General features: G+C 40.3%; 2 protein-coding genes and 1 pseudogene across 6 annotated transcripts in view; 2 read left to right on the plus strand and 1 right to left on the minus strand.

Moving 5' to 3' along the window:
* Positions 1 to 9,253, minus strand: part of RTN3 (reticulon 3) — a 46,759-nt gene extending 37,506 nt beyond the window's left edge. For 3 of the 5 annotated variants that reach the window (XM_039860334.1, XM_039860333.1, XM_039860332.1), the window contains exon 1: positions 2,805 to 2,815. Coding sequence is in view for 2 of the 5 variants with exons in the window: in XM_039860335.1 (XP_039716269.1) it covers positions 8,957 to 9,101 (145 nt within the window). In the remaining 3 variants the exon portion in view is untranslated. Of the gene's footprint in view, positions 1 to 2,804; positions 2,816 to 8,956 lie in introns of those variants that run through there. The other 2 variants (XM_039860335.1, XM_039860336.1) reach the window with 2 other exon arrangements.
* A 5,763-nt stretch (positions 9,254 to 15,016) lies between these two features.
* ATL3 (atlastin GTPase 3) overlaps positions 15,017 to 27,901 on the plus strand; it is a 31,826-nt gene continuing 18,941 nt past the window's right edge. The window contains exons 1-3 of the mRNA XM_039860340.1: positions 15,017 to 15,311; positions 24,038 to 24,252; positions 24,392 to 24,535. Coding sequence (XP_039716274.1) covers positions 15,266 to 15,311; positions 24,038 to 24,252; positions 24,392 to 24,535 — 405 coding nt within the window. The 5' untranslated portion in view covers positions 15,017 to 15,265. The remainder of the gene's footprint in view (positions 15,312 to 24,037; positions 24,253 to 24,391; positions 24,536 to 27,901) is intronic.
* LOC120600901 (uncharacterized) lies at positions 19,127 to 19,245 on the plus strand (annotated as a pseudogene).

Here is a 27,901-nt window from a genome sequence, read left to right on the forward strand (position 1 = left end):
AAATTTTCCAACTCCCAGTAAAAATAGTTTCAATGAACTTCACTTTTATGATAACTATCCTTCAATACCAGAATATATGCTATATTTTTAAACACAGAAGCAAGTTACTTTCAGGAACAACTTTGTAGAATGACTTCTATATGTAAATCCAAAACTTTTTTGTTGTGTTAGTTTCTACAGATTAAAGCATCTTCCAACACATAAAAAAAAGTGTTTGAAATTTTATCTAAAATTAATATAATAAAATTAGAAACCATCAGATCTTTTAGATTTCTTTTCTCTAATATCAATATTCTAATATTAAAACAAATGATTTTTATCATTTACAGTTTTCCTTTTCGCTTTATAGCTAGGCCATACACACACACACGTAAAAAGGCAGTCTTTCCACTCCTTCTCATGCTCGCAATTCTTGGTGGCGACTCCTATCATCTCAGTAGAAGCTGCTAACTAAACTTGAGCCAATCACTGCCCTGTCCCCCAGCAGAGCTCCGGGATTGGTAGACTGATCCCCCATACGCACGCACTTTATGCTGTTTATCTTTTTGCTGGCTAGGACCTCCACTGTACTGCTACATAGAAGTGGTAAAAGTGGACCTCCTTGCCTCTTCCAAAGCAATTTCTGTTTCATGGTAAAGGCTAAAAAAAAAACTTATTTTATTTAGATTTACAGAAAAGACCCAAAGATAGTACAGAGTGTTTGCTGTTTTATATCCAGCACTCAGTTTCTCCCAGAGTTAACATGCTACGCTAGTATGGTGGTATACTTGTCACAACAAATGAACTAACATCGATACATTAATAAATCCTGTACTTCATTCAGACTTCATTGATTTTTCCCTAATGTCCTTTTTCTGTTCCAGGATCCCATCCAGGATTCCATATCACATTTTGTTGTCTCGTCGCCTTAGCCTCCTCTGGACTATGACAATTTCCCATCTTATATGTTTTTGATGATCTTGACAGCTTTAAAGAAACACTGGTCAGATATTTTACAGACTGTCCCTCAATCTGGGTTTGTCTGATGCTTTCCTCACGGTTCTGGGTTCTGAGGGAGAAACACTACCTAGGTGAAAGGCCATCCTTTTGTATCATGTCACAGGTATTGCTATCAGTGTGACGTATTACTAATGTGCACCCTGATTCCTCTGGCTGATAGTCTGCCAGGTTTCTCCATGGTGGCACTGCCCCCACTCTTCCATACAGTACTAGTTGGAAGCAAGTCACTAAAAACTTTCCATGCTACATAAACCGGCAAACTGATTTTTATTTACTTATTTAGAGCTAACACATACAAACTAGTATAAAAATATACCAATTAGTATTAATATTTTGGTCTTCTGGAACCAATAAATCTAGAGAAGATCTAATATCTAGTTAAAGTAATTCAATTTATTGGCTGTCGGAAATAAATTCCAACCTGACTGGAAGCACCTCAGAGTTAAGGACCATCAGACACGTCCTCATATCTTTCATAAGGTGCAGAATATGATGGCAATCACAGAGTAGAAGACATGGAATATGGAGGCCTGAACGTAATAGAGGCTTCATAAATGTTTGGTGAAAACAGAACTGTAAGAGAATTTTTAAATGTTATTTCGAAAACAGGGTCTGAGTAGTGACTGGGTGTTAGTCTTACTAATGCAGTAGTAAGTGGCTCCCTCCCGCAGAAGTCGAGATGGAGCACGTTATGAAGATGCTCACTCTACTGTTACGAGTTGGGGAGCTTTCTTCGTACATTCATGGAGTAAAGGTATATGCAGTCTAAGAGAAAGAACAAGCACAACTCTTTTGTTGCAAAAGAGACAAAATGGGAAAGTCTAACAGAAACAAAATGGACTGTGTAAATAAGAAATTGGTTGCAAATATTTTAATGACCCAACTTGTAAAAGAGCACCACATTCACTTTTAGGAATGTCTTTCCCTTCTCCAAATAATGTTCAAAATGGATTAAACCAAAATCTCATATTTTAGGGAGAGTGAAATGGAAATTAAACTTATTTTAACATATTTAAAAGTCCTGACACATCAGACTAGCCAACCACTGAGTCTCTTAATTGGAAGTGAGTCTCTTTCCAATACACCAAAATGTGCCATTGAAGTGTTTATGAAAGGACACTTTTCTGGGGTAAAGCCATTAGTGGAAAATACCTAGAGTCCATAAGTAAAGACAGTAGTGAAAGAAGCCAACCTTAGACACAAGATGTATTTATTACATAGTTTTATGGGCTTACATGAAAACTCTCTTCTCAGCACCTAAATGGATATATCGATTTCTATGGGGATACGTTTTTGCAAAGCTTATGATTTTCGAAAACCAAACGTTCTTAATCGGAGGTTTATGAACGGATTTCATAGTAGTTCATGAACCCTATGAAAGTTTATGCAATACTTTGCATGTTTTTCTGGGAACAGAGTTTCTTCATCCGTTCGTTTATTTCATAAAGATTTATTGAACACCTATTATGAGCCAAGGACAAGTTTTAATTGCCAAACGAAAATAAGGTCTCTGCTCTTTTACTCAAAAATATCTTGAGGGCCTGCTTTGTGCCAGGTTCTGTTCAGGCCATTAGGGATAGAACAGTGAATACAACAGCAAAAATCTCCACTCTGATAGAACTGATATTCTAGTGTGGAAGACAGACAATAAAAATAAGTAATTCAAATATGATAAGATAGATTATGAAGACTGGTAAGAAAAGGCAGGGAGACATATAAGGTGTTTTTTCCCTTGTGCAATTTAAATAAGGTGGCTAGGTAAAGACCTAAAGAAGGTGAGGGCGTGAAGAGCTGTGAGGATATACATGGGAAGAGCGTTCTAGGCAGAGTGAACAACAAATAAGACCCTGAAGTAGAGGAGTGTTCGTGGTGTGAACAGCAGGGAGGTCAGTGTGGCTGAAGCTCGTGAGGAAGGGGGAGGTTGGGGCAGACATTAGACGGCTTCATAAGCCCTTAAGAACCTCAGTATTTACTGAGTGTGATGAGAAGCCACTAGAGTATGTGCCCATGAGTGACATGACCTGATTTACATTTTTCACAGATTTACACATGCTGCCATGCAGAGAATAGACTGAAGAGAGGCAAGTGAGAAAGTCTGGAGATGTTAGGAGGCAACTACAATAATCCAGGAGAGCTATGACAGAAGCCTGGACCTGGGTGGCAGCATTGGAGGTTGTAAAAGTTGGTCAGAAACTGGATATATTCTGAAGGTAGAATTGCCAGGATTTGCTGATGGTTGTACAAAGGAAAGAAAGGAGCCAAGGATGACTCTGAGCTTTTTAATGTGGGCCCAAAAAAAAAAAAAAAAGATGAAGAGAATGGAACGGCCATTTACTGAGATGGAAGACTGTGAATGGAATAGATTTAAAAGGGAAGATCAGGAGTTTAGTAAGTTTGAGATGCCTATCAGACATGGAGCATGAAGATTTGGAAGTCAGCAATTTATAGATGGTGTTTCAAACCACAAGATGGATGTCATAAATGAGACCAATGAAAACAGGAAAGTTCTGAGAAGTGAGTCCTGGGGTACTCTAAATTTCAGATGTTGAGAAGATTAGCATTTGCCAAGGGACGGGGAGAGGGAGGAACGGAAAGCGACTAACGGGGCTTCTTTTGGGGCTGATGGAATTTTCCGAAATTACTGGTGATAGCTGCACAACCTTGTATATATATTAAAAACCACTTTTAAATGATGCCTTTTATGTTATATGAATTATGTCTCAATTAAAAAGAAAAAGAACAGAGGAGGCAGGAGGAGCAGCTGGTTAAGAAAGTGTGTTGTCATGGGAGACAAATGAAACCGGTGTTTCGAGGAGGAGGGAGTGATCAACTTCACCAAAAGCTGTTGAAAGCGTGTTTAAAATGAGGGCTGAGAAGCGACCACTGGATTTAACAATGTGGAATATAACCAGTGAACTTGACAAGGGACGTTTCTGTAGAACACGCGGAAGAAAAAGGCACCTGGCTTAGAAATCACGGGAACAGAAATTAAGGCTTTTAAATTGATAACTGAACCATTTTTATCACATGTTGTTTCAAATTTTAAAGAGAGGCAGTATATTTGAGAGGGAATTGAATTTGGCCCTCAATTCCTTGGTTTGATCCTTTCCTCAATTTCGCAGCCACAAATCTCTGGACATAGCACTTAATCTCACTGAGCCAATTTCTTATTTGCAAAATGAGGGTTATAGCACTACCTGACTACCTCACAGATAAACAAAACAAAAGTCTTTCTACTACTGAATAGAACTTTTAGAGGGATGGTATGTGTTTTATTTGACTTCTTATCTCCCATAGCACCAAACAAAGACCTTTAGTGTATGATCAAACATTTGTTGAATTAAGTTAATACAGGGGCACAGCTCAAACCAACACACAAATGTAAGATATAAAAATTAAATATTTCTACCTCCTATGTAAAATGAAGACAATGCTCACTGTTGAAATGCTTTCAGGTAACAGGACAAAAGGAGCTCTGTGTTAGTTTACCCTTCGATATATCCTCAAGGGCGAGCTGCCAATGAGAAACATGTCAAAAAGTGCATGTCACCACACTTCCCCCACCCCTCCTCATTAGGTTATGATGATGTGCTTTACAGGGAGGAAAAAAAAAATCAATGGATATTTACATGGAGAAAACAGATAAAAATACATGTCTGAAATTTAAAAAGACCACAAGTGTGGGCTACCTGCTGACAATCTCCTCTCAGATAATGTAAAATACAAATGCAAATTATATACAATATTTAAAGGGATTCTCTCTGAAACTGCAATGTCACAGAGTAATGTGTCTTACGTAAGTCACAGATATGTAATGAAAGACTTCAATGATGCAATTTCAAGCAATACTGATTATGGCTAAACCTATTTAGCATATGCACTTTTTCTAAAATATCTATAACATACCCAATGATCCAAAATAATTCTAAAATTAATAGCTATTATAAACGAACAGAATAAAAAGTAAGTCAGTTTCCTGGGAAACCTTTGAATGAATGAATTATATGAATATAGTATCAACTTGGTAATCTTTATTTAAAAGGTTTTACTATATTTTTTACAGTCTGTATAATTTAGGAGGCAAATATAAATTTATCATCAACAAAGTCGAACATAAACTATAAGCTAAGTACACACAACAAATAGGCATAGTTAACCATTTATTTGTAGCCTTTGTAATTCTGAGCAGAATTACAAAAATGGTAAAGTCTAGGATTCTAGCTGGTCTAAAGAGAAGTGCCTTCTACAAAACCAACAACCTCTTGGCTCAAACAAACCTGGAAACTTTAACTTTCCCCTTTCCCTTCAAAGACATGTCACCAATTCCTTCACTACCAAACTTCATTTACAAGTGCTTAAAACACACACAAGATTAGGCAGGTGACTCTTACATCAGGCCAAATATATAATTTCCTCAATACAAAACACAATAAAAGCAATTTTATTAGTTTAATTTTGTTTTCAGACCATCTCTAAAATAATAAAAATAAAAACACTGATGCTCTTAGCAGCAACTTATAAAACAGTCCCTTAGAGATTTTAATTTTGGGTTAAGGTATGCATGTTAAATAGATATAGACTGGTGTGTTTGATCAGAGTGGTTAAATTACTTGTAAATTTGACTCTAAAAGAAAAAGGCATTACAAGAAACCTTTTATTCCTGAGGAATAAAAACCATCCTAGTCAATACGCCTCTGTAAACAATACTGACTGACACAACCCTTCCTGCTGTCTCCTGTACCCTTGCTTCCATGATAGGAGTTTCATAATTTATCATAACTATACATATTATGGTCAGAATGCCGCAGGTAATATTTAAGTATGTTGATGCCATGCCAAGTCATCTCTGAAACATCTTGACTCTGCCTGCCCCCAAAACCACCTCTTTTAACAGACCAGCTGAGCGAAAGAGGTGGCAGCTTTAAGACAATATGGGGTGTCAAAAGCTCAAACTGACTCAGTTTTAGAAAGAAAAAGTTACAAGAATTTCCTTTATCATGAGGAAGATTGTTTTCTCACTTCTAATTCAATTGTTTTTCTGAATCTATGTGCAAAAATTTGTAAGCTGCAGACAGATGTATCAAATATTAGGTATTGTTACTCAATAAAAGTTAGGATTTAAGGGTCCAAGGCAAATTTATCTAGGTCACACTACTGAGTCTCAGGGTTTGCACTAGGTCATACAATTAATAAGAGTTAGGACTAAAAAATCAAGGTGTCCTTGGGGCTCAAATCTGTGTGTTTATCACATAGTACACTGTCACTGATAATTTGACATGAATAATACAGATAATGTCAGTTTTGAAGTGGTGGTCAGATTCCTTAAGACTGAGAATACAAATTATATACTCATATTTGATTGAATTGTTAGAACAAAATGATGCCATAAAAAGTACACAGAACAATTAAGTTTCAAGAGTGAGGAAAAAAGTATTTAAAGCAAAAACTTTTTAATCGCCCAAGCTGTTTTTGCTTTTGAGATAATTTCCATGAACGGATTCAAGAAATGCAGCTTTATTTTGACACCATGATTTTCATAGCAGTAATAAAGAACAGTCTCTAGCAAGTTACAGAATTTTGAAGGCTAGAAACAAAAAACTATTAAAGCTCTTTCAAAGTTCAGACAATAGACATGTATCTATCTATACTTGAGGTCTAATAAGGCAATTCTCATCCTGAAAAGAACACTAAATATTTAAGACTCTTTTACCTCAACTCAAATTTCTGCCTTGAAATCTTCAGTTTCCTTCAAAGGCAGAAATCTGGGAAGCCAATCCTTACCCGACCTCCTTCTCCCAGCATACGACACTGCCAGCTGCAGCAGCACCCAAGGCACTGGACCAGAGAGTGCCATCCCGCACTCTCTACCTTTAAGTAGAACTAATGTTTCTAAAATTCATTACTGGACAGGTCAGGTAAGATAAAATTGCTTCCTAAAGGACACCAAGGGCTCACTTTTCTCTGACTTTTTGAAAGTCTCCAAAACCAAGAGGCTTGGTGAAAGAACATGAAGCTGAAGGTTGACATCAACAGTGTAGATTTTTAAACCATCGAGGTAGCTTTTTTTAGTATCCATTTTAAATGAGTTGGGAAGAACAAAGTCCAGCTTATTTTTGTGGTGCAGAAGCCTGAGACATTTCCTCTAAGAGATGGAGAAAACATTCTGAGGAACAGCTTCTGCAGTGAAATGATGACTATACCTGACAGTCTCTTAAGCTGAATTCTTCACGTGGTGACCCGACAAATAAGAATATTACGCTGGGCCAAAGAAAATTGTATTAATGATTTTTAGACAATACATATTTTCAATGGATAAGAGTTTAAGATGGAGAATCTATGTAGTTTATTTTTCAGGTCACTCAAAATTTTAAATCAAGAAAAATAAAGATATGCAAAAAAGGGCCAACGACTGAACAGTAAACAATGACAAGCGATTAAAGCCAAACCATCAACTTACTAAGTTATAGAAGCTGCTGTTCACCTGGACCTTTGCCCAGAACACAAAAATTTGGAGGAGAAACGCTGGTGGTTTAAAGGCAACAAGGGTTCTAAATTTGCTGCCTCATTCCTTTATCTGAACAGCTAATCCTGACCCTGCAGAACCTTCCTCTGCTACTGGTTCTACGAAATGGCCATAACCACACCGGAAAACCCAGCAGGGTACCAAAGCTCTTCCGTGGGAAATCCAATGTTCGAAAAACTCGTAGAGAATATATTACGAAGTTAAGATCCGAAATTTTATGTTCTTTATAACGATCACGCCAAGATTCTGGCAAAAGACACAACGAAGCATTTAAAATCTCAAAATCCTTTACGGTAACTAAACAGACAGCAAAATCACCTGCAGTCTCCCGAGCTTATGGCCTTTGCTTTCACAAAAAGGTTCCCCCCTCCTCCCTTCGAAGATTGAGTTCCTTTAAGAACCACCACCTGCTCATGGTGCTTTTTTTTTTTCCCCTGGAGAAGGCATCTGCACTGCAGATCTCTGCCTGAAGGGAGCTTGCCAGCCAGCTCCCACCAGCAGGCAGACGCGTATACAATGGAAACTAAAAGCGGCCTGCAGATTCCCTCCTCGTCTTTCAGAGAGATGGAAGGGGGTTCCACCAGCCCCTGCTTTGTCTGAACTTCTCCCCCTCCCCCTTTTCTGCGGTAAACACCCCCTTTTGTTATACTGCAATCAATAACAGCCCGCAGAAGGCACGAAATCAAAATACGTTGATGGCTGGGCCTGACTCTATTATCTTCTAGAATATAAGCGACTGATTGCATGTCTCCACCCCCACGCCGCGCCAGGGATGAGAAGGCTGTGTTGCACATGCAGCCATGGATCCATCTTGGACCATCAGCAGCTCCCTCCCCAAATTTCCCTTAGCTATTCTCATTACGCCTCCTACCTCGGAGCCCCAGAAAAATCGGGCATTTAGGGAGTCTGGCCACAAAAATAGCAAAAGCAGATGAAATCGGTATAAAAAATGGCTGTAATGTTTAGTTAACTTCCTCGTCCCCTCCATGGGCAACAAAAAAAGAATTTTTTTTTGTTAGGCTGATTATGTCAACACCTGTCCGCAAACCTCCAATGCAACCCTTTCACCACCATGCCCTCAAACTCCTAACTAATCGTTCCTCCTACCACCATCCTGCCCAATCCTCTCAATCTCTCTAATCCTCCGCTCAGTCACCCCGGTTCGGTGGACGGCTCCCCGGATCTGGTGTTTCCCCCCACCTGTCGGGTCTTGGCGTTAACGCCCACTCTCTAGAATACCTCCCCGCCCCCAACCTATTTTCCTTACACCCCGTTATTTCCTCACCGCCCGCACGACCCTACGCTCCCCTCCCCTTTAGCCCATTTCTAGACGCCCGTCCCCCGGGGCGGCCGCCTCCGGCGGGAAGGGCGATCCGCCTTCCTCCTGGCCCCCTCCGTCCCCTCCCGAGGGCGGGGTCCCCCGGCGCGCCTCACCCGCACAGGAGGAGCCGCAGCTCTTCGCCCCCAGGGCGGGGCAGGCTCCTGGGCTCCCGCCGCCGCCGCCAGGCGCGGACGGCTCGGCCCCGGAGGACGACGAGGAGACTGACGGGGACTGAGTGGCCGCCGACGGCTCCGCCATGGCTGCGCGACCAAGGGCGGGAGAGGGGTGAAGAGAGATGTGGGGCGGGAGAGAGGGAGGGGAGAGAAAATAATCCGGCAGCTGACTCTCCGAAGCCCCTTCGCTCCTCCTGCTCCGCGGACAGACTCCGACAGACTGACTCAACCGAGCGCAGCAAGAGGGCGGGAGCGCGAGCGCGCAGGCGCACAAAGGGCCCCCCGGCGGGCGGCGGGCGGCGGGGGCGGGCGGCGGCAGCGTCGAGGCGCCCAGCGACGCAGGACGCAGGCGCAGGAACTGTCCGTCCGCGATCCTGCGGGGAAGGAGGGGCAAAACTGGCTTCGAGCCGCGCCCCTCGGGGTGGGGGGACATGACGCAAGGGGCGTGACCAAGCAATAAGCTCCGTCCATCACTGCGGCCCAAGTGGGAGGGGGGCAGGAGGGTTAGTGTTTCTTCTTTATGTGAATGTCTTAGGGTCGGCAAATTACGTGTTTTAACGAGAGACATTTCTTTTTGCTTTCATTAGGTGGGGGAATATCTTTCCCATCAATTCCAGAGCCTTTGTCTTTCGTCTGATGTGTTCCCACCTGTGACTCCAAATGAAAAATGAAAACCACTGTGTGAAGTAGGCCCACTCAGCTTTACGAATTTTTCTGGATGTGTCGCAATATCTCATAACCATGAGGCAGAGATGGCACAGTCTCCCGTTGGGTAGGTGGAGAAATATGCTCTACAGAATGAGAAACTATTACTCATTCCAATCACATTGCAATGCAGCCGCACGACCTACTTCGCATGCTTTCTTATCTCATTACTGTTCCCAAAGAGGGGTCCGCCTGGGGTCCTGAGGTCGTCCTTTCCTGCGAATAGGCTATCAGGTAGAGAAGGCATATTTTGAAGGAAAAAATCCTGAGAAAATTTAAGAGCGGGGAGATAACGTCCTGGCTGTGTTTGGTGGGATGGTAAAATGAAGTACTAAAACTGGAGAATATGGCACAAAATACACATGATTTTTATTCATAGCCTAAATGGGGTCCTTAGCAGGAAATGTATTTGAAACCAGATATCTAGCTTATACAAGATCTTGTTCGTTTTTTGCCTTCTCCTCGGTTGGTTCACAAAATTTAAAGCCTTCCCCCTACATTTGGTCAAAATATTTGTAATATGCATAATAATTTTAAACAGAGAAACAGACTGGAAATAATAAAAATCAAGGCTGTGGGCCTTATTGTTGCTAAAGCAGCAATCGATGACCTGAAGGGCAATTGGCAGAATCAGCAGATCCTGTAAAGATGCTGCCTCATGAAGGGTGAGGTACTCAGCCAGGCAGCCACAGAAAGGAAAAGCGATCTGACCAGTGGAAATCTTCTAGAACAGTGCACTACATCTGCCCTTGACAGTTTTTAAGGTCAGGTAAAGCCCAGACAGTGGGAAACACACACACACACACACACACACACACACACACACACACACAAACTGGCTATTGCAACACTCTGAAAAAGGACACGGAAGAATATTTCCCATAATAACTGTAGCAGATACCTTACTCTGGCACTTATATCAGTTGACAATGCAGCAATATGTCCTTTAGATGACAAAGGGAGATACAAGCCAATTGGATAGCCAAGCCATTTATTTACCCATTCTGATGAGTGCATAAATTTAAAAAAATCTGTTAGTAGGTGCTGGATAAGGAAATGAATGATGCTAGTCCCTAACCTTGACAGAAAATGCTAGAATCTGGCGCCCCTTGCTGGAAAGGCATCCCATTTCCATGATCTCTAGAAGGAAAGAAGTTAAAAGTCAAGACACTAATGTGGTCTTGGTCTCTTCAGATCCTTCAGATTTTTTACATAAGAGACTTTTGTGCTGGGTCCAGTCCCTAAAGCTGTTTTTCCTTCCTGTTCTCTCTTGCTGTGTTAGTAAACCTCCCTGAGACTGACACGTGCTTGGGATGTTATTTATATGTATGATTTGTTTCACAAATATTTACTAATCACCTGCTGTGTGTTTGACACTATCCTGGGAAATCTGGAGGAATCCAAAAAATATGTTTATCCTGTCCTCAATGAGCTTACAAGCTAGTTGGAGCTTAGACCATACTCAAATAAAATTGAAAATACAAATTAAATAGCAACCAAAAACAACCCCAAATAACACAAAATTATAATGCTATAATTAGATGACAAGTGAATTCTATGAATTTAAGAGGGGAGCGAATCACTGTGGAGTTATAGTGGCTTGGGGAGGTTTTATGAAGAAGCCCCAAGGCAGATAAGGGTTGGGAGTGGTAAGGAGGCCATTGAGAGCAGGGGAGAATGGTGTGAAGCAAACGCAGGGGCTGCTTCTGTGCAAGTTATACAGTAAGACCTTATTCTAGGCAGACCAATCACAAAACAGCACCCCTTCCTCCCAGCCCAGCCCATGATACATGTCATTGCTGGCTCCTTGAGCAGAAGTGGTCTAGATTTGATCCCCTCCTGCCCATTCCCCCCACACTGCCTCAGTGTTAACACCTAGGTCATCTGTGGTGGCTGCAGTTTCGAAAGTGTGACTGTGTATGTTGGGTGTGGTTACCCCAGGTTGGCTAGAGATGAATTGGGATAAGAAAGAGATGAAATAGGGGAGATGTGTTGGAGTCAGAGTGTGGAGAAGCAGTAACATAGAACTAAAGAATTGGGCTTCATCTTAAGGCTAATGGGGACTCAATGAAAGTTTTCAGGCAGAGTAGGGCCCCCATGGGATTTTTACTGGAGCATAGCCAATTTTCAGTTCTACGGAGCAATTTTTACTGCTGAGGCCCTGAGCGGGGCCTGTTCTTCCTCGGCCCCATCCTTTGAGCACTAGCATTTACACACAGCTAATTTCCCACCTTAGCTTCTAAGCCATCTTATTACCCCATCTTTTTCTTCACTTTTAGGAAAAAAAAAAATTATGTGATTTAATTAAACATTTTTTGAATATATTCACATCATATATATGTTCATATATACATGTTTTTTCAAAAGTATATACAACATATCAAAGTTTTCTTCTATCACTAACCCCTTTCTGCCTACCAGTCTCCCCCTCTACATTTACATAGGCAACTACTGTTAGGAGCTTTTTGTGGCAAATACAAAGGTGAATATAGTGAATCTATATCCTCATTTACCCTTTTTAATACAAATGATAGCATGCTATACAGTTAGGTACCTAGCTGCCTTTCCTTAACAATAAATTCTAGTGATCTTTCCTAATGTCCTTCTGAAGCGTTAGACAGCTGTGCTGTTGGCTGAAATAACAAGAATGAAACAGGTCTTGAGCTTTTACTGTTACTATGTGTTACCGTGTTGAGGGCCTGAATCTTAGTTTTATAACACCCAGTGAGTAGGGGTTGCCTATCTTCTTTTTATAAATTAGGACGCCAAATCATTACTTCATTTAATACATGAACAAAGTAAGTTACAAATATTTAAATGACACCCAGGGATGCCAGTAGTCCAGTCTGTCCCTTCCAAGTGGCCAGACTGTTGCTTAAACATGGATGCTGCAAATAGGTGGTAGGAGAGAAGGCTGAACTGTGTCCCAGCATAGTCACAGTGACTGGTTCTTTACTTGGCTATTTACCCACAAGACTGTGAGTCTCTGGAGGACCAGAATGTGTCCTATGCGTTGTTTCAGCATTACTGCCTAGTCCTGTTCCTGGCACATAACAAATGCCCTCTTTTTGAAAGCTTTGGAACCTGAGTCACGGCGGATGTCACTGCAGAAAATAATTTTGCGATTTTTGTGCTTCATAAAAATACTTGAGTATCTTGAGTATTTATGAGTTTGTTTTGCTTTTCCAGAATGAATATGATTACCAACTTTTGAGCCCTGTGTTTCACTCATAATTGCCAAACGCTTACATCTCATTTAACCTACAACTCTGAGTATTCAAATCATTTGACATCAAAGAGGTTAAGTAACTCACCCAAGGTTGCACAGCTACCTTGAGCATCTGAGCGAGAATTCAAAGCTAGGTATGACCCCAAAGCCAGTGGCCTTACCCGTTCAAACATGTCTACATGTCACCTACTTCTAAAAAACCACAAGAGAAGCTCAGCCTCTGGTCATACCCCATGATTCAATTCAGAGTGAGATGCCTGAAGGCAGGCTGTAATCATTATTATCAACATTTAGCATTTTGAATGTCCACTGTTTTGATCACCTGGGATGGCTGAGAAATAGCAATAACAACAAAACATGTTTCTTGTTTGCAGGGGTTGCTTTTTGAATTGTGACTAATCCTAAAATCTACCTACAACTTGTTCTGTGTTGTTCCAAATGTCCAGAACTTCTACAAGGTATGGGCAAGGCTGATGTGCTAACATTGACCTTGATAATGTTATATTGAGACAGATGTCAGTATTTGCTGGTCATTTCCTGACAGGATGGATTTCAATGGATCTCTGTTGGTAGCCCTTAAAATAGAACGAGGTATTTTGTTCAAAAGCAACAGTAGGCACTTAATAATTAAAGGAATAAGAAAGTGAGTGAGCAGTGTTAGGTCTAACATACACTTTCATTCATCCATTCAATAAATATTTGATATAGCTGGAGATAAAGAAGTGAACAAAAACAGACAAATATTCCTGTCTGTTTGGAACTTACATTCTAGTGGGAAGAGAGAAACAAAAAGGAAAACATAAGTCAGATGGTAAGAAGTCTTATGGAGACAGGGAAGGGGAATAAAGAATTCTGGGATGTATGTGCAACTTAAAATTTTTAATCTGTGATGTAATTGTGACAAGTCATTGGCCTTTAGCCCCTCTGTCTTTCTGAGCCTGCCACATAATGCCCTGCCTTCTGCATGCCCAATGTGAAACACTTGCCCCGATGTTCGTCTAGTTTCTTGCTGGCCCCAGTTGGTCTAGATCTAATCTAGATTCTTAAATCTAAAGCTTGGAGGATATTCAAATAATCTTAAGAGTTTTTTCAGAAGGAGCAGAGGAAATCAAAACAAGACCTCTTGAGTTAATATTAGGTAGAATTACCTTTACTTTTTCACCTCTGACCTAATCACTATCTGTTAAAAAGAGCTTAAGGCCTTGGCGGGGCCTAGAGGTAGCTGTAAGGGGGTTCTATGGGTTATAATAGTTCAGGCAGAGGCAGAATTTAAAAAGTGAATAATTTATCAATGGTGACGCCAAGAGGTGGTGGTGGTGCGATAAATGCTTTAGCCTCCCATAAGCTCCTAAGCTACTTTCCCTCGAGAGAACCGCCCCTACCCCAACAAATACAAAATAACAATACTAGTCAATTGTGGCAACTGACATTTTCTCAATCACATGTTAAGTGTGAATAAAAACATTTTCGGAGAACTTTGTTTCGTACTGATCTACAACGCGGTTTAGCTTTTAGAGCGGTAATGGTGCATCATCAGGCTTGGCCAGCGACGGGAACATGGTGTGAAGCTAACGATGATGGTAATGAAGTCAAGACCTCCTCTCCTTGTTAAGTCAAAATCGTTAAAAAGCCAGTGCTGCTCACGTTACCCAAGACTGAGGTCTTCCATCGGTCCTTAGGGCAGAGTGCCGCCCATCTATGGCCCCTGCAAGCGTTCAACACCGAAACCGTCACAAACGCGGCTGATAGGGACTAGAAGCCGGTCATCCCAGGGGCTCAGTCCTGGCGCTGGTCCCAAAGCCAGGAGCGGGGCGGGGCTCCCTGGCGGGCTCGGCCCCGGGCCGGCCCTCCCCTCCCCGCACGGCCTGCTGGGAGTTGTAGTTCAATGGTCGAAGAGCCGAGAGAAGCCTCGTCCCTCTCACCTCATCCCTGCCCAAGATGATTGCGCAGAACGAGGCCCGTTGGTGGGGGACCCAGAGAGCGTAGGACTACAATTCCCAAAACACCGTCGCCGCGTGCGCAGCCCCAGGTAGTCGGCGGCGCGCTTGGCGTTCCTGCGCACGCGTACACGCATCGGGTGGCGGTGGGTTCGGCCGCGTGCGCTTTCCCGCTCCAGCCCGCCCAGCGCTCAAGCCTCCCGTCCGGCCTCACCCACACGCCTTGGGCTCGTTGCCTCGCGGCTCCGGGCGTCCCTCCTCCTCAGTTTTATCTAGAGCCCAGGCTCCGCCCGTTTCCCGCCTCCAGGGCTTGGTTCGTTCCCGCCCCATCCCGCCCCTCCTTGTGCCCCTGCTGCTTCTGCTGAAGGCGGAGGCTCCATGTTGTCCCCTCAGCGAGCGGTAGCGGCTGCCTCGGGAGGAGCAGGTGAGGCGCCTGATTTCCCCCGTGCCCGCTCCATGGCCACCCCCGCCGCCCTCCCTGCTATAGCTCGTAAGAGATCGCCCGCCCGCCGTGCCTCCTTGTCTTGGGGCTCGGACCGCGAATTCGGGATCGGGGGCTGCTCACTCCGCCCGGTGGGTGGGTCGGTCGCGGGCAGTGCCTTCCTCGGCCCCCCAATAGGAAGCGGTCGTCTTCCGGGGTCGGACCCCGCGCCCCGGGGAGGCCGCTAATGCTCCTCTCGGCTGTTGCTGTGGGTCTGGTGCCAGCGCACCTCCGGACAGAGGCTTCGGCACTGCGGGCCCCGCCCTGGGCAGAGACCCGCGCCCCGAGACTGCTTCCCGCTCCCTGGCCCGGCGCTTCGCACGCTTACGAGCCGGGAACCTTGGGCTGTGTGGCTCTGGCCTTGTTAACGAGCCGAGGGAGCAGTAGGGCAGATGTTGTATTGTTCAGCTTTTTAAGAAGAGCTTGGAGAGCTGCGAAGCGTCTTAAGAGTTGGAAGCTGTATTTTTATCCTAACGACCTTGAGACACACACCGCTAGAAGTATTAGGAAAGTTGGTTTTCAACCCACACTTAAACTTCATAAAAGAGAGATAAAAGAATGTGGCCTAAACTAGTTTTTAGGAAGTTCCTTTAGTACGTTTAATACAGTACGTTGATCTTTTGCTTCTTGAAGATATAAAAATAGTGAAAGTATTAAATAAAAACCAAAGTCACTTAAATTCATGGATACAACTGCATCTGTCATTTACTTGGCTTCATTCTTCTTTAATGTGTGTGCTGATGAATTTGCCAGAAGTTTCACTTAAGAAATCTAAAGGCAAAAGAAAATATTGTTTGAAGAATCTTTTAGTAAATAAATACCAGCTCTCAAATTTGAATACAAAGTTGGGTGGAACGTTTTGTGGAAAGGAGAAAAAAGAGCGGACCAAAACGTGATTTCACATTTTGACTTTTTGGAGAAGCGAACCTACGTAGTAGTTTTAATCCTTGGCAGGTATTCAGCATTGCAGTGTACTGAAATTGAAATGAGTGCTTTTTTTTTTTTTTTCAATCACAGAAACTAGCCATACGGGTAGTTTAGAAATCCCTGTCGCTGCTTTTAACACCTACAAAGGAAACGCTTGGATGAAAAGATCTCTACATAACGAAACGTTACACTAGTACAGCCAGCACATTGTTTTATTAGCTATGGTTTACTGTCTCTTTGGAGTAAACATGAAATTAAGAAAAATAACTAGAGGATAAATGTGATGATGTGTACTAACTAGCATAATTTTCTTAGTTTCTACTAAATAGGACTTCTTTAGAATTGGCTTTTTAAATATTGATTTTCTATGGTACAGCACATGTATTTTTCATTTTTATGGTTTCTAAATCAAAATAAAAGATCTAGTTACACTAATTATGTAAAATAAAATAATAGAGATTTGTAAGAAGCAAAAAATATCGAGTCTTGGCTACCTTCCCAATTCCCCAGTGGTAGTCATTATTAACAGTTTGGTCACATATTTTTTTAAGATTCCTTAAGGAACCCTATGTGTGTGAACTTGTTTAAGAACTGGTTTTGAATTTACCTATAATACCTAGGCTTACCTGTTAAAGGCCTTGTGTTTCATATTGAGAAATTGTTCAAATAACAACTACATTTCGAAATTAGTTTGAATTTTAAAACATTTCCTCAAGTTATGATTGAGATTTTAGAAACATAGTCTCTAAAAAATATAAAGGGGAAAAAGAAAAACAAATCTTTTAGTTGCTGTAGAGCTGCGGTTCTCAGCACTGCTGCAGGTTAGAATAACCTGGGGTTTTTTAAAACCTGCCAGTGCTTGGGACCCACTCTTAGATTCTGATTTAATTCATTGGGGGGGGCCAGGCAACAGTTTTAAAAACCTAAGTCTAATTTGCAGACTAATATATAATCAAATTTCCTTATCTGTGGTTGCTTAAATTTGAATTGATTTTTTTACTAATAGGAAGTATAGTTCATAGTATCGATATTTGTTTTAGAAGTTGATGCTCTTCTGTGCAAATTTCTAAAAAAATGCTTTTTATTGGCAAGTGTTTTGATTGTTAAAACATGTTAGAAATATTTCACAACTAAAGTGTATTAGAGATCAGGAAACAGGCTTTACTAGTATAGTAGGCAAATAAGTAAAGGAGTAGATTGATTCTTTTGCCTCGAAGTGATAAGGAATCTAAGGCAAATAAATATTGCCAATTAAGAAAGCCTCATTCAACTAGGACACAGATAATTAAAACCTTCAGGTAATCAGATTGATTCTCATTTTTAGGGAAGTCAGATATTGACTATTGAACTCATCTATTAAAAAGATTCCCCCCGCCCCATAAGTGTATATAGCCTGGCATCATTTTAAAATTCAGCCAGGTCTCTGGACTTCTGAATCTTCAATTCTGTTTAGTCATAATTGATCTTTATAAATCTGAAGCACTACAAAATCCTTAATTGACAAAATGTGGTTTTGTTCAGCATTCTGTGTTGCAGTGCAGTGATTTTCTACAACAGATCAATTGGAAAAACTTCCTCTTAAACCCTTTAATTAATTAAGATGTAAATTTTCCCCAGTATTCTATTTAGGTGGGTTTAAGTAGTTTTTTTTCATTGAAAACAGACTTAAAAATTTGTGTTATCTACCATCATAGTTCTACCGTAAGACAAAATAGAGTATATGAAAGTACTTCCTCACATCACCAAAAATGAACCACACCCAACAGTTCTAGAGTTGGCTGAGGGCTTAGTGTACTTAGCCTCACACATGATGATGTGTTTTCTCTGGCCTTGTCTGTGAATTAGGAGGAACTTTAGGACTGCCAGCAAGAACAAGGCATGAAAATAACATGCTTCTGTTTTAGGGTGTGTTGTTCTTTCCCTTTAGGAGACTGTGGTATTTCAAAAGGAGAGTGGAAAGCTCAGGTCATAACTTTACCCTGAGTCATGCACTCTACTCTGATACGCTTCTGTAACTGTAGTTAATTTGCTTTTCAGAACTCTTTGGGCATTAGGGATGAGCACTGAGGCTGGCTGCACCCCAGCAGTTCTTACCCAGAGTAATTTTGCCCCATGGGACATTTAGCAAAATCCAAAGATGTTTTTTGGGTCTCTTAACCAGGGAGGAGTGCTTCTTACTGTTATTGAGCGGGTAGAGGCCAGAGGTGCTGCTAAATATCCTACAATGAATAGAATAGTTTCCCACAACAAGGAGTCATCTGGCCCAAAATATCAGTAGTGCAGAGGTTGAGAGACCTTGGTCTGTGGTGTCAAACTGTTCAGTTAAATTTGGTATGAATTTTTCTGAAAAGGCAATTGTAATTGCTTTTAATTAACTAGTTTCATTGAATTTGTCACAGTTCAGGTGGTCTCAAATATTTGAGGGGCATTTAAACTTTTTTTCCATAATGCTTTTCTGATGGAACTTATTTCTTAAAATTTATGTTTTCTATAGGACTGAAAAGGCCAATTATGATTTAGTAGTCATGTCTACTTTAATTTAACCTGTGCAGCTCTTTTTTTTAAAGTCCTTTAAAAATTCAAAGTTAGATAATTCTAGGAGTCGATGTACAGATCTCTACAAATTCTTCCCTGTTATAATTTCACCTGTTAGTTTTTCAACTTCATTCTGGCTGGGTTGTCTTTCTTTGTCTTTTTTGTACAGAGCTAATCTATTAAATGCAATTTTTGTAGAGATTATTTGAACAGGCATATTTAAATCTATCGGTTATCTGGGTTAAGGCATAGTCTACCAAAAGTAAAGGATAAATCAGTACTTTAAAAGTAATTAGGTCTACGGCCATGCTACCCTGAACAAGCCCGATCCCTTCTGATCTCGGAAGCTAAGCAGGGTCTGGCCTGGTTAGTACTTAGATGGGAGACCACCCAGGAAGACCAGGTGCTGTAGGTGTAAAACATAAAAAAATAAGGGATTGTAAATTGACAAGATCGTTGCAATCTGTGAGGTCGACCAAGGGTTGCCTCACCTAAAAAAAAAAAAAGTTAGGAAAAAAGTTGTAGCTTGCACGTGAACTATTGGAGAACTTTTTAATTATCCAAATATTTTCAACATTTCCACATTGTTGAAACGATGGCTCATACAGTATTACCATGAGCTATTTACAGCAATATCAGAACTGGCAGTATGATAAAGAATTATTACCACTCACTTTTTAAAAAAAAAAATCATAGGTTTTAAGTTTCCTTACATATGTATGGATGACCTGTGACTATGGTCAGGCCATATCTCTATGTGTCCAAAAATGACACATCTATTCATGTAAGTGAACGTAATATGTGATGTAGCATTAACTCTTCATATAAATGAGCATTAGCTGTTCAGATAACTGAGCATTACTACAGTTGTCTCAGAGTACATGTCTAGACCTTGGAAAACAATTGCTTCACTAAAGAGAGAAGGCATATTAGGTTGCCGCGTAAAGGTTTCTAGTACCATCCCTGGAGGTTAGATCTCCAGAGTTTGAGATTCCAGAGAAGTGGGAGTGATTTCACTGCAGTTAGGGGCCCCTCCCCTCCAAGAGAAAACCCCAGAGTCTTTTGTGTGGTTCCTTACTGAGCAAGTTGCTTTAATGTTTTTATCATCATAAATTTTAATTTGTTTTTTAGCCAGGCCTATACACCTTAAGCCAAGGGGTGAATAACTCATCTAGCAAGTTTGGCCAATTTAGATATCCAGGAAATGTTCAGTAGTTCAGTTGTTGAGTTTTAGAGCTAGAAAGGAGCTTCACATAACTGCTTGATTTTGTAGAGGAAACAGAGACATAGAGAAGTTAAGTAATTTATTCATGCAGTTACAGTCAGTGCAAAACTGGGCCCCTGGTTATTGGGAAAGGCCTTTCTCCTATACACATTGCTTTACTAGAATAACAACCTTTGCCAAAACAGGAGCTTAAGTTATGGAAGGAAGAAATAATAGGATTTGGCGATATATTGCGTGTAGGAAGATAGAGTCAGAGATGATGTGGAGTCTGAAAGGTGGAGGTTTGAGAAAGGTGGAATAACTGAGGATTCATTTCGGTGATACCAAATATAAACTTACAAAATGTTAATACCGGGAGGGTTGCTGGGGATTAAATCGACGCATTTTACTCTTGAGACTGTAGACTAGACATGCCCAGAATCACGCAGGTTGCTGGTGGTAGAACTGGAGTAGGATCTTGTCTCCTGATTCTTTGCCCACATATGTCTACATATTACTCTTGAGAGTGAGGTGGCGGTAGAATATCCAGGTTAATCTGCCCCTTAGGCAGGTGTACATTTGGACATGAATGCAGATTACAAAATAATGAAGTTATATCACCAAAGTAGAGGGTGTAGTGAAATTATAAGAATGAAGAGCTCATTGAGGGAGTGAATGAGAACTGCGAAAAGACTGAAGCAGAGCATTGGTGTATCTCACAGGAGGCTGAAAAGAAGAGAAACTAATGAAAAGAGATGATAAAGAGGTTGGAAGAGAACTTGGAATGTGCCCTGTCACTGAGTCCATAGGTTTTTAAGAAGTTATAAGTGGGTGGCAGTTGTGTTTTGTCACGAGAGAGTGAATTGAATGAGAATCAAGATAGGGCCATCGGTTTTGGCAAAAGGTCATAAATAGAATAGTTTTGACAGAGAAATTGGGTGGAAAGTCCGATTGCAAGGTGGTAAGAGAGGAATGGGTAGATAAGCGGATGAAGACATACCTTCAAGGAGTTTGACAATAAAAGAAAGACTGAGAGGAGGAAGGGAAGGAACTGATTTTTCTTGTGATGTACTTTGGATTTAATGTTCACAATATCAGGAAACTATTATTCCTATGTTAGGTACCGGGGCAGAATGTGACAGTTTCTCCCCAAGAGCTCCCAGTCCGGGTGGTAAGTCATAATTACAATGTGATAATATTGTAATGAGTAGAATAATAGTATGTACAGGGTTTAATAGAAATAGGAAAGAGGGTCCACTTTGAGTTCCTAATATGTGTCAGACACTGTGCTTTGAGATAGGTATTAGATTTATAAATAGAGTTTCAAGTGGTTAGAAATTTATCTATAGTCACATTGTGACTAAATGGTGGAGTTTATTCCACAAATGTTTATTAGATGTCTACTAAGTGTGGGCACTATTCTGGGATCTTGGGGGATATAGCACTGAACAAGAGACAAAAATTCGTGCCCTCGCGGAGCTTACATTCGAGAGGAAAGTAAGGATTCAAGCGCTGCCCTGGCTTGATTCCAGAGCCTGTTTTCTTTCTAGTATACCATGTGAAGTGATAGGCTCTGAGAGGATGGGGTGGGAGGATCAGGACAAAGGGAAGGTGAAGGTGAGTGTTGAAGGATGAGCAGATGTTTGTTTGGAGTCAAGGGGGAAGAAGCATTTCAGGCGATGAGAACAAATGGTTGAATAAGTTGTACACTTGAAATTCAGGAATCAGGACAGGACAGGACAGGACCTGAATTCTAACTTTTTCCCAGTAGAAAGACCAATGAGAATAAATTTGCCTGGGACGATGAGGAGAATAGGAATTAGAGGAACTAAGGCAGTGGGGAGAAGGATGGAGATTTCAGCTTTGAGCTGTCAATCCATGAATGTTTTTAGATAGCCTTTTATGTAGTTGCTGTCATGATATGTTTATGTACTGTAATGAAGGAGTTAAGCCCTAAGGAGATAAGCCGACATTAAAACACCAGTTGGGGATGGTGACTTGGATGATCAACACGTGGAAAGGGCCCTAAACTTTGGATTAAGGGGTCTGTGGGATTGGAGAGTCTGAGAGGTGAGGATAAAACAGCAAAGGACATTTACATGATATCTGGAAAGGGGCGAATAGAAAAAGTTTTTACCTGGAAGATTAGTTGAAAGTGAGAGATAAAGGTGAAAAGTGAGCAGTTCTACTTGTTGAAATTGAATTTTGGTGATCTGTACAGTTCAAAATAATTTTTCCCTCGAGTAGACCCAAACCAAAGGAACAATATTTCTTTTAATCTGGTGTGCCCAATTCACTTGTGAAGAGAAGTGCAGGATCACCCCAGCTCCTCCAACTACACATGGCTGGTTCTCTTCCTTTTCACTGTGCTGTGGGCAGAGAGAGAGGAAGAGCCGAGTGAAGGCTTTATCACTTTTTTCTTATCTGTCTTCAGTGCTTCAGCATCTCTTGAAGTGCAATTCATTGTGCACAGCTGCAGACATTTTTGTCATTGGATTATTCCGTCTTGTCTGTAGCCCGTGTAACTCTATCTTCCATTCCTGTTGCTCTAACAGTACTGCCTGCATCCTTCGGATTGAAGCCTTCAACTACATTGCCATACATAGTCATTCTTTTCACAGTTGTCGTATGTCTGCTATGTGTCAGTACGTTCACATTGCTCAGTAAATTTTAATAGTGAACTAGATGAAATTGAAAGAGACAGTATCACGAACTTAATTGTGAAGACCTAGGGGACTGTCGTGTTGGTTTCTAGGTTCGCCTGTATCTGACAGAACCTCCAAATAAGTGATTTAATTTAAATAAGGAAGACATCTATTTTTTTTTTTTTTTTTCATGTAAGAGTGAGCCAGCATGGCAGTTCTGCTACTCAAAGTCCTGGGCCCTATCCAGCTTCCTGCTGCAGTATTCCTAGGGTGTTGCCCTCACGTGCTTGACTTGCTCCCACTTCTGCAGCCAGCAGAAAGGGGAAAATAAATGCATGGCCTGGAAATTGCTGTATCATTTCCAGTCAGAATATAGTTACATGGTGACACCATAGCTGTGAGGTTGGGTTGGAAATGTGTTCTCTTTGGGGCAGTTATATGCCCAGATGAAAATCTATTGCTGTAGCAAGAGGGGAAAACATATTGGGGAAGCAACCAGCCAACCAGGGGTAGTATTAGTTATCTCATAGAGTTGTTCTAAGGATTAAATGAAATAATATATGCAAAAGGCATAGCAGTGGCAGACACCCTTTCTAACTGTTGATGGACATTTGGGTTATTTACAGTTCGAGACTATTTTGAATGAAGCGAATGCGAACAGTCGTATATGTGTCTTTCGGTGGACATAAACATTTATTTCTCTTAGGTATATACCTAGGAGTAGAATTGCTGCTTATAGGTATGTTTGTTTTTAGTAGATACTGCCAAACGCTTTTCCAAAGTGGTTATATTCCCATCAGAATGCGTGAGAGTTTCTGATGGTTATATTCCCATCAGAATGTGTGAGAGTTTCAGTTGTACCACATCTTCTCCCACAGTTGATACTGTCCAGCATTTAAATTTCAGCCATTATGTTGGGCAGGTTGTGGATTTCATTGTGGTTTTAATTTACATTTCTTTGATAAGTGATGGTATGGAATCACCTTTTTATTTGATTATTCACCATTTGGATTTCCTCTTTTTAAAAAAATTTTTAATGAAGTGCCTGTTCACAGTCTTTTGCCCATTATGTTTTAAGAATTGGAATATGTCTTTTACTTACGGATTTCTATACTGATTCTGGATGCGAGTCCTTTAGACATAGGTATTGTGATATTTTCTCCTATCTCGTGGCTTGCATTTTTACTCTCTTAATGGTATCTTTTAATGAAGAAAAATTCTTAATTTTAATAAAGTCTAATTTGTCATTTTTTTCTTTTGTGGTTAGTGCTTTTGTACCGTAATATTTGCTCTTCCCATGTTTAAAAATACATACTTAAAAAATATGTGAAACTATTTTTTTCTCTGCTACAACATAGGGGATGCCATGGAGAGTAGAAAGCCTGGTCCAGTGCAGGTTGTTGTGGTTCAGAAAGACCAACATTCCTTTGAGCTAGAAGAGAAAGCCTTGGCCAGCATCCTCTTGCAGGATCACATTCGAGACCTCGATGTGGTGGTGGTGTCAGTGGCTGGTGCCTTCCGAAAGGGCAAGTCCTTCTTTCTGGACTTCATGCTCCGATACTTATATTTCCAGGTAAGGTAGAATTATTTCATTGCAAATTAGAAAATTAGAATTTATGTCCGAAAGAGCAAAATAAGCTCATGGATGATTCTTGATGTGTAAAATGACTCAAAATTTAAGATTTAATGGAATTGTCTTATTTTTACTGTAGAAGGAAGGTGGCCATTCAAATTGGTTGGGTGATCCAGAAGAACCGTTAACAGGATTTTCATGGAGAGGGGGCTCTGATCCAGAAACCACTGGGATTCAGATCTGGAATGAAGTTTTCACCGTGGAGAAGCCAGGTGGGAAGAAGGTAAGGAAAAAAAGGCTTACAAATTAAAAACAACAAAATGAGAACTTTATTGTGTACTCCTATAGTCCAATTAGAAAATAATTTTTATCGAAAACGATAGAAGTGCATGATTTAAAGGTAATGTGTGAGTATAGTTTAAAAGGTCAAATAGTAATATTAGGTTTCTAATAAAAAATAGTAAGCTGTAGTCGTAGAGCCTCTCTCCAGATTTCTTTTTAAGGAATGCGGGCGGGAGGTGGGGGGAAGTCATGTGTCTCCCAAAGTAGAAGAGGGAATTTGGGGTATTGCTGTTTCTTAAACTTTAACCCATTCCTTCCTAAGGCATGCCTTCGCAGCTATTGGTGCCTCTCATTTTTGCGGGACTTGAGGTTTCAGACACCCCTGCAGGTTGTTTAGTTCCAGGTTTTCCTAAATGCTGTCATTTAATATTTTGGAAGCTGGAAAGTTGATATACAACTCTTGATTGCTGTTTTCACATCTTCTATTCTATTTCCTTATAAATTGCCTTATTAATCATTTTATTTCTTTTTTTTCAGTGCGGTTTTAGTAGAAAGGTATATTGGAAAATCCTCTAATTTTTTTTATGCATAGATACACATACAAAAAATGTATCAAAATGGGGAGGTTATCACACATTTTTTTAAAAGAAAGAATCTAGGAGAATAAAGAATTGTAACATTGAAATATAACATTAGAAACTTTTTTATGGAAAAAAGTTTCCATATTTTATCTAACCTTTTATCTAACCTTTAGTTTTATAACAGTTTAATTGAGGCATAATTGACATTCCATTTCCCCTTCCAAGTTTTGTGCTATTGTTGCATATTTTACTTTAATAACATTGTTTTTATTTTTGTTTAAATGGTCAGTTAAAACAGTTATCTTTTAAAGATATTTAAGTAATAAGAAAACACCATATATTTACCCATGTAGTTACCATTAACTACTCTTCATTCTTCTGTGTCCATATTTCTATCTTTTTGTCCATTTTTCCTTCTGCATGAAGGACTTCTTTGAATATTCTTAAAGTGCTGCTCTGCTGGTGCTGAATCCTTTTAGCTTTCATATGTCTGAAAGTCTTTATTTTGCCTTTATTTTTGAAAATATTTATGCTGAGTATAGAATTCTAGGCTGATAGATTTTTCTTTCAGTGCTTTAGAGATGTCATTCCCCTGCCTTTTTCTTGTCATTGGTTCTGACGAGGAATCTGCTGTGCCTAACGTGCCTTTTTTGTCTGGTTGCTTTTAAGATGTTCTTTATCATATTTTTGGAGCAATTTGATTATGATGTATCTTAGTGTAGTTCTATTCATGCTTCTTGTGTTTGGATTTTGTTGAGCTTTTGAATCTGCAGGTTTATAATTTTTGTCAAATTCTGGCATTTTATGGCCATTATTTCTTCAAATATTTTTTTGTCCCATATCCCCTTTAGGGATTCCTATTACATGTATATCAGGATGCTTGAACAGAGTTCACTGATGCTCCGTTCATTTTTTAAAATTCTCATTTTTCTCTTTCTGTTTCCTTTAGGACAGTTTCTATTGGTAGGTCTTTAAATTCACCAATCTTTATAATCTGCTGTTTAATCCCATTCAGTGTATTTTTCATTTCAGACATTGTAATTTTCATCTCTAGAAGTTCAGTTTAGGTCTTTTTTATGTCTTTTATGTCATTATTTAACTGTTTAAATATATGGAATACAGATACGCAGAATATTGTTTTAAAGTTGTTTTCTGTTTTTAACATCTGTGTCAGTTCTGGGTTAATTTTAATTGATTTTCTTCTTATTTGGATCATATTTTTCTGCTCTGCATGCCAGCAAATTTTTGATTGGATGCCAGATGTGTGAATTTTACCTTATTAGGTGCTGGATATTTTTGTATTCCTATAAAATATTGAACTCGTTCTGGGATGCAGTTAAGAAATTTAGAAACTGTTGGATCCTTTCTGGTCTTACTTTTAAGGTTTGTTAAAGGGGACCAGAGCAGTATTTAATCTAGAGCTATTCTTCACTATTGAGGCAAGACTCTCCTGAGTACCCTGGTATTATGGTTTTTTTGCAGTCTGATTGGAGGGAACAGGCACTCTTCCTGACTCTCTGTGAGGAGTGGAGACTGTTTTCTCTAAACCTTGAATGGTTCTTTCTCCAGCCTCAGGTCATTTCCTCATGGACACACGCTGGTCAGTACTCAGCTGAGCACTCGATGGGGACCCTCTGCAGATCTCTGGGGTCCCCTCCGTGGCTCTCCCCTCCTAGGTGCTCTGCCTGAGAGCTCCAGTTTCCCTGGTCTCCCTGACTCTCAGTTCTGTCTCCTGGGCTCAGGGAATCAGTTGGACTCTGCCCTGGTTCCCCCTCCCTGAGCTTTGCCCGGTAAGCTGGAACAGCTTTTGGGCTCACCTCATCTGTGTCCTTTCTGTCAAGGATCATTATCCTTTGTTATCTGATGTCCAATGTCTTGAAAATGTTTCATATATTTTGTCTATTATTTTTTCGTTTTAAGCGAGAGAGTAAATCCAGTCTGTGTTATTCCATTTTGATTGGAAGTGAAAGTCCAATCTTTTCATTTTCGAGATGCTGAAATGAGACCCAATGAGTTAAAGGCCTGCCATTGATAATATAGCTAGCCACTCTTAGAGTTGGCATTACATACAGCAAGGTTCTTTGACTTTCATGTCAGTTCTGATTTTCTGCATTATGCTCTTTCTACATTTCTGGTAAGGTGTGGTAGATGTTTTCATAATTTGTTTTTAGGGTTTTTTGATTACGTGATTCCTTTGTATAGAACCAGTAGATCTAATTTTTATTTTTGGGGCATCTGGTATATTAATTCTCTTTAATAGCTCAGGAAGTCTTTACAGTGTTGTTAGTAGTAAGCAAGCTTTGCTTTTAGGTACCTGACTTTTTTTTTTTATTTTTATTTTTATCTTGTTGAATTGACTACTTTAAAGCTCCGTGTTTTGCAACATCATTGTGGTTTCTGGTCTTTTAAAAAAATTCATAGACTTTATTTTTTAGAGCAGTTTTTGGTTTATAGGAAAATTATCAGAAAGTGCTGAGTTCTCACATCCTCTCCTCCTCTCAGTTTCCCCCTGTTATTTACATCTTTTATTAGTGTGATTCACTGGTTATATAATGAACCAATATTCATATGTTGTCATTAACTAAAGCCCCTAATGTAAATAGTTTACATTAGGGCTCACTCTGTGTCGTACATTTTATGGGTTTTGATAAATGTATGATGACATTAGCTACCATTACTGTATAAGACAGAATAGATACACGGCCCTAAAAAGCCTCTGCATTCCACCTCTTCGTTCCTTCCTTCACTTTCCCCTCCTCCCTGAGTTCCTGGCAGCCACTGATCTT

This window comes from Pteropus medius, unplaced genomic scaffold (assembly GCF_902729225.1).
Source record: "Pteropus medius unplaced genomic scaffold, Ma_sr-lr_union100, whole genome shotgun sequence".
Classification (NCBI taxonomy): domain Eukaryota; kingdom Metazoa; phylum Chordata; class Mammalia; order Chiroptera; family Pteropodidae; genus Pteropus; species Pteropus medius.